The sequence below is a fragment of the Hyperolius riggenbachi genome, chromosome 1 (assembly GCF_040937935.1).
Source record: "Hyperolius riggenbachi isolate aHypRig1 chromosome 1, aHypRig1.pri, whole genome shotgun sequence".
NCBI classification, from domain to species: domain Eukaryota; kingdom Metazoa; phylum Chordata; class Amphibia; order Anura; family Hyperoliidae; genus Hyperolius; species Hyperolius riggenbachi.
Genome location: NC_090646.1, coordinates 432,909,810 through 432,925,151, shown reverse-complemented (window position 1 = coordinate 432,925,151; position 15,342 = coordinate 432,909,810). Strand labels below are relative to the sequence as shown.

General features: G+C 44.6%; 1 protein-coding gene across 2 annotated transcripts in view; it reads right to left on the bottom strand.

Moving 5' to 3' along the window:
- ERCC6L2 (ERCC excision repair 6 like 2) overlaps positions 1 to 15,342 on the bottom strand; it is a 289,432-nt gene that overhangs the window by 211,947 nt on the left and 62,143 nt on the right. For both annotated transcript variants that reach the window (XM_068237461.1, XM_068237451.1), the window contains exon 8: positions 12,748 to 12,888. In XM_068237461.1, coding sequence (XP_068093562.1) covers positions 12,748 to 12,888 — 141 coding nt within the window. The remainder of the gene's footprint in view (positions 1 to 12,747; positions 12,889 to 15,342) is intronic.

Genomic DNA, 15,342 nt, shown 5'->3' with positions numbered 1-15,342 from the left:
TGAACTGGATCCTCTGGTTAATTGGCAGCCAGTGAAGAGCTTGATAGAGAGGGTCAGCTGAGGAAGATCGAGAAGAAAGATGAATGAGACGAGCAGCTGAGTTCAGTACCGACTGGAGCGGGCCAGTTTGTTAGAAGGTAGTCCACAAAGTAGTACGTTGCAGTAGTCCAGACGAGAAATTATAAGAGCATGTATTAACATTTTGGTTGCGTCTTGAGTGAGAAAGGGACGGATGCGAGATATATTTTTGAGTTGGAGATGGCAGGAGCTGGTTATGGAGTTAAGATGAGGAATAAAAGAGAGAGAAGAGTCGAATATTACCCCCAAGCACCGTGATTTGGGAACGGAAGTTATGGGAGTGTTACCAACATTTATAGTTACTTCAGGCAGAGAGGTGGGCCAGAGACGGTGGAAAAATTATTAGTTCCATTTTACTCATATTAAGTTTTAGGAAGCGAGAGGACATGAAGGAGGATATAGCAGACAAGCAGTCAGGAACACGTTTTAGGAGGGAGTTAAGGTCTGAGTCCGAGAGGTACAGTTGCGCATCGTCTGCATACAGGTGGTATTGAAACTCGAATGAGTTGATTAAGTCACCAAGACCGTGCATGTAGATGGAAAAGAGGAGGGGACCAAGGACAGAGACTTGAGGAACCCCGACAGACAAAGCATGAGGAGAAGAGATCTGATCTGAGTGGGAGACTGTGAAGGACCTTCCAGAGAGGTAGGAAGATAACATGTGAGAGCAAGGCCCTTTATTCCTACATTTGAAAGTATTTGATCGGAAAGGTTAGAAAAATCTCTTCAATTTTGTCACAAATGGAATGGTGTGTGGAAGGTTGTATTAAAGTAATTCATCCTAATTTTAAGTTTACATTCAAAAATAAGGAAACTTTATTTGTCAAAGTGACACATTAGATAGAATGTATTTCTTCACTGTAATAAATGTAGTGTTATGGATTAAAATAAATGAGGAACAGATTTGTTAATGTAAGGTACATTTTCTAAGGTTGTTTGTGTTGGGACCCTTTATATATATATATATATACAGTGGAGGAAATAATTATTTGACCCCTCACTGATTTTGAAAGTTTGTCCAATGACAAAGAAATGAAAAGTCTCAGAACAGTATCATTTCAATGGTAGGTTTATTTTAACAGTGGCAGATAGCACATCAAAAGGAAAATCGAAAAAATAACCTTAAATAAAAGATAGCAACTGATTTGCATTTCATTGAGTGAAATAAGTTTTTGAACCCTCTAACAATAAAAGACTTACCGTAATACTTAGTGGAAAAACCCTTGTTTGCAAGCACAGAGGTCAAACGTTTCTTGTAATTGATGACCAAGTTTGCACACATTTTACGAGGAATGTTGGTCCACACCTCTTTGCAGATCATCTCTAAATCCTTAATGTTTCGAGGCTGTCTCTGTGCAACTCTGAGCTTGAGCTCCCTCCATAGGTTTTCTATTGGATTAAGGTCCGGAGACTGACTAGGCCACTCCATGACCTTAATGTGCTTCTTCTTGAGCCACTCCTTTGTTGCCTTTGCTGTATGTTTTGGATCATTGTCGTGCTGGAACACCCATCCACGACCCATTTTCAGTTTCCTGGCAGAGGGAAGGAGGTTGTCGTTCAGGATTTCACGATACATGGCTCCGTCCATTTTCCCGTTAATGCGATTAAGTTTTCCTGTGCCCTTAGCAGAAAAACACCCCCAAAGCAAAATGTTTCCACCCCCTTGCTTGACGGTGGGGACGGTGTTTTGGGGGTCATAGGCAGCATTTTTCTTCCTCCAAACACAGCGAGTTGAGTTAATGCCAAAGAGCTCTATTTTGGTCTCATCAGACCACAGCACCTTCTCCCAGTCACTCACAGAATCATTCAGGTGTTCATTTCAAACTTCAGACGGGCCTGCACATGTGCCTTCATGAGCAGGGGGACCTTGTGAGCCCTGCAGGATTTTAATCCGTTGCAGTGTAATGTGTTTCCAATGGTTTTCTTGGTGACTGTGGTCCCTGCTAATTTGAGGTCATTCACTAACTCCTCCCGTGTAGTTCTATAATGCTTTTTCACCTTTCTCAGAACCAATGACACCCCACGAGGTGAGATCTTGCGTGGAGCCCCAGAGCGAGGTCGATTGATGGTCATTTTGTGCTTCTTCCATTTTCGAACAATCGCACCAACAGTTGTCACCTTCTCTCCCAGCTTCTTGCTAATGGTTTTGTAGCCCATTCCAGCCTTGTGCAGGTCTACAATTTTGTCTCTGACATCCTTGGACAGCTCTTTGGTCTTTCCCATGTTGGAGAGTTTGGAGTCTGCTTGATTGATTGATTCTGTGGACAGGTGTCTTTTATACAGGTGACTAGTTAAGACAGGTGTCCTTAATGAGGGTGACTAATTGAGTAGAAGTGTCTAACCACTCTGTGGGAGCCAGAACTCTTAATGGTTGGTAGGGGTTCAAAAACTTATTTCACTCAATGCAAATCAGTTGCTATCTTTTATTTAAGGTTATTTTTTCGATTTTCCTTTTGATGTGCTATCTGCCACTGTTAAAATAAACCTACCATTGAAATGATACTGTTCTGAGACTCTTCATTTCTTTGTCATTGGACAAACTTACAAAATCAGTGAGGGGTCAAATAATTATTTCCTCCACTGTAGCAGTGATGGCACAGAGCACACCATACATATTTATAAATGAAAATTCATATATTATTACATCTAATTTATAGCTTTTATTCATTCCTCATGATTGTGTGTCAAAATCGAACATACATGTGTGGTACATTGGTTACATTGGTATCATTTTTAAATTCGAGCAAAAAAAATAATTTAAAAACTGTTGAATCGAAAAAAAAAAAAAATGTAATGTGTGTGGCCACCAATACTGTCACCCCAATATGGAAATTCTCCCTACAAACTCAATCCCTACTTAATGCTAATGGGTGTCTGCTACAAGCTAACCTTCACTGATTTTCTCTGTAGAAAAATCTGCAATAAAACTTACTACAAGGCTGGCAACAGCAGCAAAGTGGGGTCACTGCACTTTAAATTCTATATCACAAAATATATGGAGAAGATGCTCTACAATGGGAGATGAAGTAGCTTCCATCAAAGTAGAGCACTGTGAATCAAAGGTATCCAGTGAACCACAGTAGCAGAGAGAATTAAGGTTCATACACACGGGGTACGGCAGTCGCTGCAACCACGTGGCACGCGCGTGTTGCGGCGACAATTCGCCCGTGTGTATGACGCGCGCGCCCCGAACCGTTGCCCGTCGGAGCTGTCGACAGGCGATTGACATGTTCAATCGCCGGCTACAGCTGTCGCCGCAACCTAGCCGGAACTGTCGCTAGTCCCGCATGTGTATGCGGGTTAGCGACAGCAACCCACACACAGCACACGGAGCTTCCGGCGGGGGGGATGGAACCTCGGCGACAGCTTCCGCCGCATCGCTAATCCCTCTGCTGCCGTGTGGATGCAGAGGGACTTGGCGACGAGCTGTCACCGAGCTGTCGCGCACACGCTCCCGTGTGCTAGCGACAGCTACAAATCCCCCCCGTGTGTACTTAGCTTTAGAGTCCCTGGCGGGGGTTAGATATTGCCGAACTTCTCTCAAAAGCGAAAATGACAGTTTAGGAAGTTTGCATTCTAGATATTTTTGATGTTATTTCCTAATGGCCAGCAAAGCTTCACATAAGATTTCTTGTAAGCTGCTCAAATGGTAATAATGACATCAGATAATTGCATGTTTCCTCAGTTAAGGATGAATGAGTTTAATATTATAACCTGCCAAAAACAACAAGACCCATATATCACAAAGTCATTACAGCAATAGACAAGTCATAGGAACAGACACTTTAACAGTTTTTCTCAAGACATGACTTTATAATGTTTCCATAAGACTTGTGGGTACCTTTATTTGTCTCCCAAGTTAGGAAGGCAGACACATAAACTGTAAGGTCATAGCTATGTCACAAATGCAAGCCTTTCATTTACATTTCCACGGGGCCTGTTTGTGACTGCACCAAATTGCCTAGTTATCCAAGAATGGCATGCTTTACTTTTACACAAACTGAGTTGCTGCATGGCTCTAAAGGAAACTAAGAAATGTATTCATTCCCATTTACTAGCACTGGAAATTTTAGCTCTAGTATGCTTTTAGAATGTTCTGCCCTCTCGCTCAACAGAAAGTAAAAGGGTATAAAGAAAAGGTGTGAGGATGACATCTTAAAGAGCAACCCCACCTAATTCCCACTTCCACCCATCATCAACACCCATTGTGAAGTAAAATAACGGAGTTGCGATTCCTGGATGTATATTACATTATAATGGAAAGAAATGGGGCACAGAAACAAACTACTGAGAAAGAATATATCTAATCATTGATGCCTCTAAAGGCCCATACTCACGGGCGAGAAATGTGGCCTGTCGCCAGCACACGTGAGCGTGTGGGCGACAGGCCGGCGGCAGCTTCTCGCCAGGTCCCTCCGCGTACACACGCGGAAGAGGGACCAGCGGCAAGGCGGAAGCTGTCGCTGACGTTCCTCCTCCCCCCGCCGGAAGCTCCATGTACCTACATGGAGGTTGCTGTCGCTAGTCCGCGTACTCACGCGGACTAGCGACAGTTGCGGCAGGGGGGCAGCGGCGACTGTCGCCATGCGATTGAAAGTTTCAATCGCCTGGCGACATGAGCGACGGGCGACAGTTCGGGGTGCGCGCGCGTGCGGCGGCCCATACTCACGGGCGACCTGTCGCCGCAACACGCGCGCGCCGCGTGTTGCGCCGACAAATGTCACTCGTGAGTATGGGCCATAAGACATTGGCCTTGATTCATAAAAGGCTTTGCGGTAAAAAATCTGGGAGGGGATATACCGCTTTCAGTATTGTAGACTTCTGTGTGCTAAAGCTAATTCATAAACATTTTAACAGGTGCGGTAGAAATGCGGTATTTTCCCAAAGCCCAGCTGTCGGTAACATGCGGAATGTAGCTGGCTGAGTTGATAAATGATTTGTTACATTTGGCTGTTCGCCTGCAGAGAAAAAGCATTACAATAAAAGAAGCATCCCAGCTTCAGTTTAGATGTGCTTGTTTAGTTTTACTGCCTCTCTTAGCCCTGAATCTGTCTATTAGTGTCTCTTAACATTTTATTTAATTGCCACAGATTAAATGAACTTTTAGGAGACATCACACATGCCCTGCTTTGAAGATAAGCAGCTAGTATAGGGAAAGCATCTATCAGGAACTGTAGAGGTTAAACAATGCTGAAGGGCTGCAAGGGAAATTTTATTTGTTCCTTTCTCTCTGCTCACTACGTGGGTGGTAGAAACTTTTGTTCCACCGGGGAAGCCTGCGCTTCCTATCAGCATCCATCGGATCAGCAGGACCTGAAAGGGGAACTGTAGAGAGAGGTATATGGAGGCTGCCATGTTTATTTCCTTTTAAGCAATACCAGTTACCTGGCAGCCCTGCTGATCCTCTGCCTCTAATACGATTAGCCATAGCGCCTGAACAAGCATGCAGCAGATCAGTTGTTTCAGACTTTGAAGTCAGATCTGACAAGACTAGCTGCATGCTTGTTTCTGGTGCTATTCAGATACTACTGCAGAGAAATAGACCAGCAGGGCTGCCAGGCAACTGGTATTGATTAAAAGGAAATAAATATGGCAGCCTCCATATACCTCTTACTTCAGTTCCCCTTGAAGCAGACAGGAGCTGTTTCTATTGGCTCTGCTCCTGTCAGTCACAGCTCATCCCCTCTGATTGTGGCTTTCAGTGTTACCGCTCTCCTATCACTCTCCTATAGCCAGCCCAGAGCAGCCGGTAATTTTCCGGCTTGTTATCGCATGTTCTAACTTTTATGAATTGACATTTACTGACATATTTCCCACTCAAGTCGGTAATTTACCTCAATGCTCGGTAATTGTAGCTTTTCATGTGGTAACAGCTTTTATAAATTGACACTTTCCTAAGTGCTCGGTATGCGGTAATGCTTTATGAATCGAGGCTATTGTGTATGAATAGAAAAGTTGACCTGTAATTCCAATTACCTGCACTGCTAATAAAACTGAATTACTGCATAAAATGGGATTGAACTCACGCTTTAACCTTCCTGGCGGTAACCCCGAGCGTAGTTCGGGGTAAGCCGCGCAGGAGGTTTTCTCAGGCCCTGCTGGGCCAATTTGCGTAATTTTTTTTTTTGCTGAACGCAGCTAGCACTTTGCTAGCTGCGTCAGCACACCGATCGCCGCCACCCCGCGCCGAGTCGCCGCTATCCGCGTCGCCGCAGAGGCCCCCCTGCGCTGCCTGGCCTATCAGCGCCAGGCAGCGCTAAGGGGTGGATCGGGACTCCCTTAGACGTCACGGCGTCCATGACGTCATCCCGCCCCGTCACCATGGCGACGGGGGAAGCCCTCCAGGAAATCCCGTTCTTTGAACGGGATTTCCCGATCGCATATTGCCGGAGCCCTATGCTCGCTACATGATTTAAAAAAAAAAAAAAAAAAAAGTCAGCGCTGCCCCCTGGCGGTTTTTAATAGACCGCCAGGAGGGTTAAAAATCTTGTTACCATTGCATCAGTTGGTACGCGTTTTTTTTTCTTCTCCATAGCAGTGCATTATGAAAAATCTTTCAGTTAAAAGGTGTATAGTGTGAACTGAGCCACTCTTGACCCTAAGGCCCCATTTACACTTAATCAGTTGGTACACGTTTTTCTTTTCTTCTCCATAGCTGTGCATTATGAAAAATCTTTCAGTTAAAAGGTGTATAGTGTGAGCCACTCGGCTCGGAAACATGGACATTACTTTGAAAATCAGTTGTCCTTTCAGTTATAACTGAGAGCAACTGATTAAGTATAAACATGGCCTTAATCAGTTACTCTCAGTTATAACTGAAAGGACAAATGCTTTTCAAAGAAATGTCCATGTTTCCGAACCGAGTGGCTCACACTATACACCTTTTAACTGAAAGATTTTTCATAGTGCACAGTGACAAAAGTTGACATGTCAGTCATTGGTGGACCGGAACTGCACTAAAATGCTGTTAGTTTGTGTAGCATCAGACTGTTTGAGCCACTGTAATGTTGTGCAATTCACGTCCACCTATGAGTGAGCTGTCAGCCGTTGCCACAGTAACGCATCACTACGAGGGAGGAGCAGGAGGAAGTCTTCAGAACTACCTTCTGCTCTGCACTCTCTTCTGTAATCTCACTGTAGGTTTAGCCGGGTAATTTTTAATTTCTATGTATCTATACATATAAAAAGGTGCAGATTTATGTTAACCACTTCCTGAAAAAGGGACGTTTTAAAACGCCATTTTTTGCACCATTCAGTGCAAAGCAGACATTTTAAAACAAGCTGCTTTGCACGATCGCAGTACACCAGCGGTAGGGGCCACAGCCACTTTCCATCACCTATGGGTGCTTGGGAAGTGGATAAACAACGTCTCTTGACCCTAAGGCCCCATTTACACTTAATCAGTTGGTACACGTTTTTCTTTTCTTCTCCATAGCTGTGCATTATGAAAAATCTTTCGGCTCAGAAACATGGACATTACTTTCAAAATCAGTTGTCCTTTCAGTTATAACTGAGAGCAACTGATTAAGGCCATGTTTATACTAAGGCCCGGTTCACATTAACGTTCCCTGTCCGGATTCGCCGGGCCGGATCCAGACGGTATACTGTACAAACGGAACGTACGTTCCGCATAGCAATGTAAAGTCTATGCGGACGTTCACACTTGTCCGTTCCGTACAGTACGGAGCCGGACCGGATCCAGACTCCAGACACTTTTCCAACATGCGCTATTTTTTGGGTCCGGATCTCCGGCCCACGCACCCGGACCGGAGCCGGACCTGAGCCTGACAGCACCATCCGGAACACAGAAACCAATGGGAAACAGAAGGCACAGAACACACTGCCTACAAACACCTGACGTTCTACCCCACATCCTATGCGTATCCAAGCGGCCATTTCGGATGGGGACACATGGGCCAAGCATGTCTGGAGTGGAGCAGCAGTGACAGACGTGCTGGAGCTGTTTGGCAGAATGTCGGAGGTGGAGGTGAGGCCTACAGCGGAGGAACCTGATTCTACAGGTGCACCTTCTGCTGACCCCAACATTTTTTTATTTAAATTTCGCTATTTTTTGCCCACGGATCCGGATGGCAGCCTGATGCAAACGGACCGGATCCGGATCGGAACCGCACGGTTCCGATCCGGATCAGGTCCTGATCCGATCAGGATCCGGTACATTTGCATGGCAAAACGCAAGTGTGAACGGGGCCTTAAAGGGGAACTTCAGCCTAAACATACTGTCATTAAGTTACATTAGTTATGTTAATTAGAATAGATAGGTAATATAATCTTTTACCCACCCTGTTTTAAAAGAACAGGCAAATGTTTGTAATTCATGGGGGCTGCCATCTTTTTGGTTGAAAGGAGGTGACAGGGAGCATGAGACACAGTTCCAACTGTGCAGTGTCCTGATAACTCCTCCCAGCTGCACGCACTAGGCTTCAAATGTCAAATTCAAAATGTAAAAAAAAAAAATGTGCACCAAAACAGCAGAACAGCAGAACGAGAACAACAACATCAGAAATCCCACCATGCTTTGCACAGCAAAAGGGGAAAACTGCCCGAGCAGTTTTCTTCTGTGCAGCTAAAAATGAGGCTTGTATAAGAGAAACAAAGTTCTGATGCTGTGAAACTGTTAAAGAAACACGAGGCCTTTTCAGTGCTGCTGAGTCGATTTTTAGTCTGGAGGTTCACTTTAATCAGTTGCTCTCAGTTGTAACTGAAAGGACAACTGATTTTCAAAGTAATGTCCATGTTTCCGAGCCGAGTGGCTCACACAATACACCTTTTAACTGAAAGATTTTTCATAATGCACAGCTATGGAGAAGAAAAGAAAAACGTGTACCAACTGATTAAGTGTAAATGGGGCCTTAGGGTCAAGAGACGTTGTTTATCCACTTCCCAAGCACCCATAGGTGATGGAAAGTGGCTGTGGCCCCTACCGCTGGTGTACTGCGATCGTGCAAAACAGCTTGTTTTAAAATGTCTGTTTTGCACTGAATGGTGCAAAAAAATGGCGTTTTAAAACGTCCCTTTTTCAGGAAGTGGTTAACATAAATCTCCACCTTTTTATATGTATAGATACATAGAAATTAAAAATTACCCGGCTGAACCTACAGTGAGATTACAGAAGAGAGTGCAGAGCAGAAGGTAGTTCTGAAGACTTCCTCCTGCTCCTCCCTCGTAGTGATGCGTTACTGTGGCAACGGCTGACAGCTCACTCATAGGTGGACGTGAATTGCACAACATTACAGTGGCTCAAACAGTCTGATGCTAGACAAACTAACAGCATTTTAGTGCAGTTCCGGTCCACCAATGACTGCCACGTCAACTTTTGCCATTGTGATGTGTCACTACGAAGGAAGAGGCAGGGAGGAGCTGGACTGAGCCTTCAGAAATGAATGCTGCTCCGCAATCTCTGCTATAATCTCTCTGGGAGATCAGCCAGGCAATTATTCATTTCTATGTATCTATACATATAAAGAGGGAGAATTATGTAAAACAACTACTCTTGACCCTAAAAGTAGCTATAAGAGTTTTAAAAAGTGAATTCCCTTCCACTTTTCAGGGAACCTAAGGTGAAGCAACAATGCACATTGCCTGGCTATTCTGCTGATTCTCTGCCCCTAATACTTTTAGCCAAAAAACGCTGAAACAAGCATGCAGTTCAGGTGCTCTGACAAGTATGACTGGATTAGCCACATGCTTGTTTTAGGTGGGTGATTCAGACACTACTGCAGCCAAGGGTTCAGCAGAACTGCCAGGCAACTGGTCTTGTTTAACTACCTAACGACCGTGTCACGCCAATGGGCGTGACCACGGCGGCAGCTCCAGGACCGCCTAACTTCAATTGGCGTCAAGTACTGGAGCTGTGGTTTCCCAGGGAACGGCCACGTGCATGCCCGATCGTTCCCTGCCGGTTCACAGAGCTCCGCTCCATGATTAGTCTGCTAGCCGCCGATCACAGCTAACAGGCTGTTTGTAAACGAAAGGGGAAAGAAATCCCCTCTGTTTACATCCGTACATCGCTGCGGTCTCCAGCAGTGATGTACGAGATCAGCGATCGCAGTCATCTCATAGGCTGATGCCTATGAGAGGCGGAACAGGACGGATCGCAGTCCTGTTCAATCCTGTAGGCAGAGGGGAGGGAGGAAGGAATGAAAGGTGGACAGAGCGAGAGATAGCCTTTATGAAGCAAAAAAAAATCACGTGCAGCAGCGATCGGACACCTCCGGCGGCATGTCCCCTTAGGGACATAAATAGGAGGGGAGTCTGATCGCCATGCTCCTTAGCTGGGATGTGCAGGAGGCTAAGAAGCCTGCACAGCCCAGTGCAGCAAAAAAGAGCCTGGTCATTAGGGGAATTCAAGGCCTAGGCCCCTATGTGGTTAACCACTGGATGGATATTTTTGTCCAAAAATCGCCACTCAAAGGCAAACTGGACGAATATATCTGTTCAGCAGTGTTGCTGACCTTGTGCACGCGTATCTGCATGCAGGCGGCTAGTTCCCTGCAGCTATTACAGGGGACTGATTGCTGAAGAGGAACAAGTGTTCCCCTGAGGCAAACGATTCCCTGCAAATGAATCAAATGCCTCCAATCAGGAGGTATTTGATTCATGAACCGAAAAAATAATCTCTTGCATTCCCTGGTATCTTCCAGGAGAGTGCTTAGCGCCACCTAGTGGCCATAAAGTGTAGGATTTAGCTATATTGGGACAAATCAATTGCAGAGGGGGTGTCTGCTTCAATGCACAGACAGTGTTGCATATCAGACTAGAGAGTATTTTTCTCTGAAAGCAAAAACAGTATGAAAAGCTGTGACAATTAAAAATGTTCATAACAAGTTTCCTCTGCTCTCTTCACACACTTTAATCAAAAACACAGGACACAGAAGCTGCAGCTGCTGGGAGCTTTCTCTCACACACAGAGTTACACACAAGGTTAACTGATCAAGTGTGAGGGGAATTTCCCCTCCCCTCATGGTTCATTCTGCCGTCAGTTTTGTCAGTAAAGCTTGAAAGTATTTTGATAACAGTAAACAAAGAGGTTGCTAGCGAAATGTATACACCAGTACTTAGCAGAACTTCCCAAACAATTCCTATCTCAATTGAAAAAAATATGTAAATTGATAGTGTTCCTAACTAATAAAAGTAAAACTTAAAAAAAATAAAATAAAAAATACAGTTTTGTTTTTTATTGAACATTTTATGTAGGTATTTTTGGGAGGGTGGGATGTAAATAGTGTTTGATTTGGGGAAACTTATGTGTATTGTAATTTTTTTTTTACTTTCAGATGTAGTTTTACTTTTTGGCCACAAGATGGCAACCTTGAGTTTATTTACATTACGTCACTCTAAGCGTATAATGTACGCTTAGAGGAACATAGGAGTCAGAAAAAGTGAAGCTTGCGAGAGAAGCTGTCGCTTTTTCTGCGGGGGAGAGAAATCAGAGATCGGGCACCATGGCCCGATTCATTGATTCCTGGGCTAACGAATCCGCGGCCGGGAGTGCGCTTGCACGCGCGCGATCGGCCGCGGGAGCGCGCGTGTCCTCCTTGACGTTTTTATACGTCAAGGAGGACAAAGTGGTTAAAGATATACTTATGTATAGTGTTTTTATATAGCACTGACATATTCCTCAGTGTATTACAGAGTACCGGAATATAAGATGTTCTGGACTATAAGTTGCACCTAGGTTTAGAGGGCAAAAACCAGGAAAAAGCAAACTATACTAAACCTGTGCTTCCATGGTCCAGGGGCTTCTAGTAGATATTCTTGCAGATATTCTCCCCACAATTATTGTGCCGCCCCCCCCCCCCCCCCTCCTTGTACCTCGTGCTCCCATGTGTTAATAGCAGCGGAACCGATCAAGACTGAAGCAAGGTCTGGATTTACTCCGTTTTGCATTGTCTTTTCTAATCCTGACCTATGCTCCCCCAGTAGGAGTATCAACATTTACTTAAATAGCCCAGGTGTTCCGCGATTATCGATGTTTGTATCGATCTGGACTCTCCCCTGATCAAAGGGCGCCCACAGTGATCAGAGACCTCTCCCTCACTGGTCTTCTAGTGCCCGTCACATGTAATTACACAATCAGGAAAAGCTGAATTAGGGGAACAATGAGGAAGAGGGAAAGCTGTTGATCACCACAGGCGCACTCGGATCAGGTGAGAGACCCAGCCTCTGCTGTGTACAAGAGCAGAAGGCGCCTGGGAAAAAGAGCATAGGGCATTGCCGCTAGTAGAAGATCGTTAAAATTAGCGATATTCTACTACTGAATAAAAATATTGGTAATCTTTACGGATATTTTAGTATGACTAAACCTGACCCTTCAGATTGTGCCCTGGTCCAGTGCTGCAATGCAAGTGTGCAATCCACTAGATCACCCTACAAACCCTAGAAGATATATCTGAATCCCAAATGCTTGTTCATAATCTAAGTGCAGATATACCCAAATTCATTTCTCTGTGGTCCTGGGTGAGACAGACAAAGCAAAGATGTGAATATTGTTTGACCAGCTTTTTGTGATACATATGGATGTTTTGGGAAAACTTTTTTCATTTTTTCACAGTAAGAGGCAATAGGTTTAAAACATTCTATACTAGGTCACAAAACATGCACAGAAACATGCAGAATATATGGAGGAAAAAAAAGGTAAGCATTCCTTACCATAAAGCAACATCGTCTCCTTTTCCGGCCACTGTTACAGCTGCACTTCTCACCTCCTTGTAGAACCAAGCTGACATCCTGGGTTTCAAGAACTGTTTGATAAACCGCTTTCTGGAACTCAGACAGTGCACAGTACACGATCTGGAATGGCAAAATGCACAGGTTTTTCCATCTGCAAACAAGCTATTAATGTGTATTAAATGGAAAAGAACCTCAGGTATGAAAACTCATACTTACCTAAGAGGAGCAAGGCTCCATATTATTATTATTATTATTTATTGTATTTATAAAGCGCCAACATATTACACAGCGCTGTATATCCTACAGAGGCTTCCCGCGCTGTCCTCCAGTGCTTTGTTTCTGAGTGCGGACCCCCAAAGATTTATGACAAGGGCTTATCGTAAGGAACATAGGGGCCACGCACCTCTTCAGCCATGAGCACAGTTGTACTGTGCAAGTACGGCAGCATCTGCGCAGTAAGCTCTGTGCTACCGCGCAGGCACGACCGTGCTTGTACCAAAAGAAGCGCACAGCCCTGATATTCCAGAGGGTCCTGGCAAGCAGCGGAAGAGGTGAGGATGGGAAGCCTCTGCAGTATCCCGTAGCTTCCCTCTTCTTCGGTAAGTATGTTTTATCTAAACCTCTTAATTCGCCTTGAGTCCTCTTTAAACAAACATAAAAAAGACCTTGGATCATCTTATGGTAAAATCAATATTTTTTGAAGTACCCATGCAGTATTTTTATACTGACCCACAAGTGATATCTTTTTTGCTCTCTTTGCTCTCTTAAAATGTGTTGCTAAATAAAGCCTGTTCAACCCTGAAAGCACTCGGCTGAGTTATACAACGCAGTCAAAACCACAGACAATACAAAAAGCTTGGCATTGCATGATGTTCTGCTTAATTCACATGATCAGAACAGTAACTCAATGAAAGGGCTCAAGTGAACTTAAATTCGATAGCAATAGATGGAAAAAGAAAAGAAAACAGTTACTGTTAAGTATCAGAAGCTATTGGTGAACAATGTTCTATACATACTTGTAACAAACATAATTCTTAAGTTTTGTAATCTATAGATCTAAGATTTTGTTATAATTTCCAGGGGTGCAATTGACAGTAGTAGAAAATTATTTGTGTGTTAAAAGCCAGTTTTGTTATGAGAATATTTTTTCTAGCAGATGTTTATGAAATTGCAGTGAATTTTAAAAATACTTATACATTTAATCTCTTAGAGTATCTTTTTTATAGACATACTGGAGAGCCCATTTTGTCTTACTTCCAAAACTCACTTATTTTGGGTATTTCCAGAACAAATGATAAAAAAGACAATTCCTTGATTTGACATACTGATCAACTGGAAGTAGACAGCAATAACCTTGGTGTAAAGCTTTTCAGATAAATTGCATACTGTATACATGAGTTAAACAGGCCCTACTAGTCCGAGAGATCACCCATACAGACACTTTATCATTGACCTGAAGAAGAGGGTAGGACCCTAGAAACGCATTGTCTGTGTCCAATAAAAATTGATATCCCCAACTCCTTTTTAACAATAGCTTGTTACTCACCTCCCCTCGCTTCCAGCGCTGACTCCTGTAAGGGCGGTGGAGTGTAACGATTGCTCATTACACTCCTGCCGCTGAGTCCACGCTGCTCTCCCTAATGGCGGAGGGACGTCAACCCAACGGACTACCGGGTTCGCCACCCCCCCCCCCGTAGCTAGGCCCGTGCATGTGCGTCTCCTCTTTAATCCTGTGGCGGTGGGCAGTACTGCACCCTGCATAATTGAGAGCCAGGGTATTTAAACCCTGTGCTCTCACAGTATGGTTGCTGTTGCATCCCTGGTCACAGCCACGTCATCTCCTTCCTCCTTCCGCCAGGTCATTTCCCTGCCTTTCAGTTTCCCTAACCCAGTGTTCCCTTGTCTGTCAACATCTATCCCTGCCTGTCTGATCCCTTTCTGGGATTTCCCCTGCCAGTCAGAACCCTTCCCTGGATTTCTTCCCTGTCAGTCTCGAGGCCTCTCAGTTCCCTTCCTGAGAATTCCTCCAGCTAGCTCCCATTACCGGGAATTTCCCCTGCCGGTCCGTTTCTCTCCTGGGAACCCCTCTGTCTGCTCCCTTCCAGGGATTCCCCTGCCTGTCAATACCCTTCCTGGGATTCCCTTTAGGTTAGGTCTTAATGCCCAGCCAGTCCCGTGAAGCCTGTCCTGGCCTGATAGCTCGACAGTCTGCTCTACCTGCACCCAATCTTATCCCGTCAGGTACCCTCTGTTCTTCCCGTCACTGGTGCAGTAGTCCTGGGGGTCATGACCTGGCAAGAACTAGGCAGCAAAGTAGTCCACCCACTAGGGGTGACGGGCCATCATCCCTTGCGGGGTGCGCTGGTGATGGTCCATGGTTGCTTAGACACCACACGCTGGGGTCCTTGATACCAGTGACGGGATCAACAGAACCCGGACAGTTTGCAAGATCTTTGACATCCTCGTTCTGAGGTAAGATCATTTGATACTCTTTAAACAGTTTTTAATAGTGTTATATCTCTGGCATGCCTCCTCCCACCTATTTCTGTATACATGAGTTAACATTTTTACTTT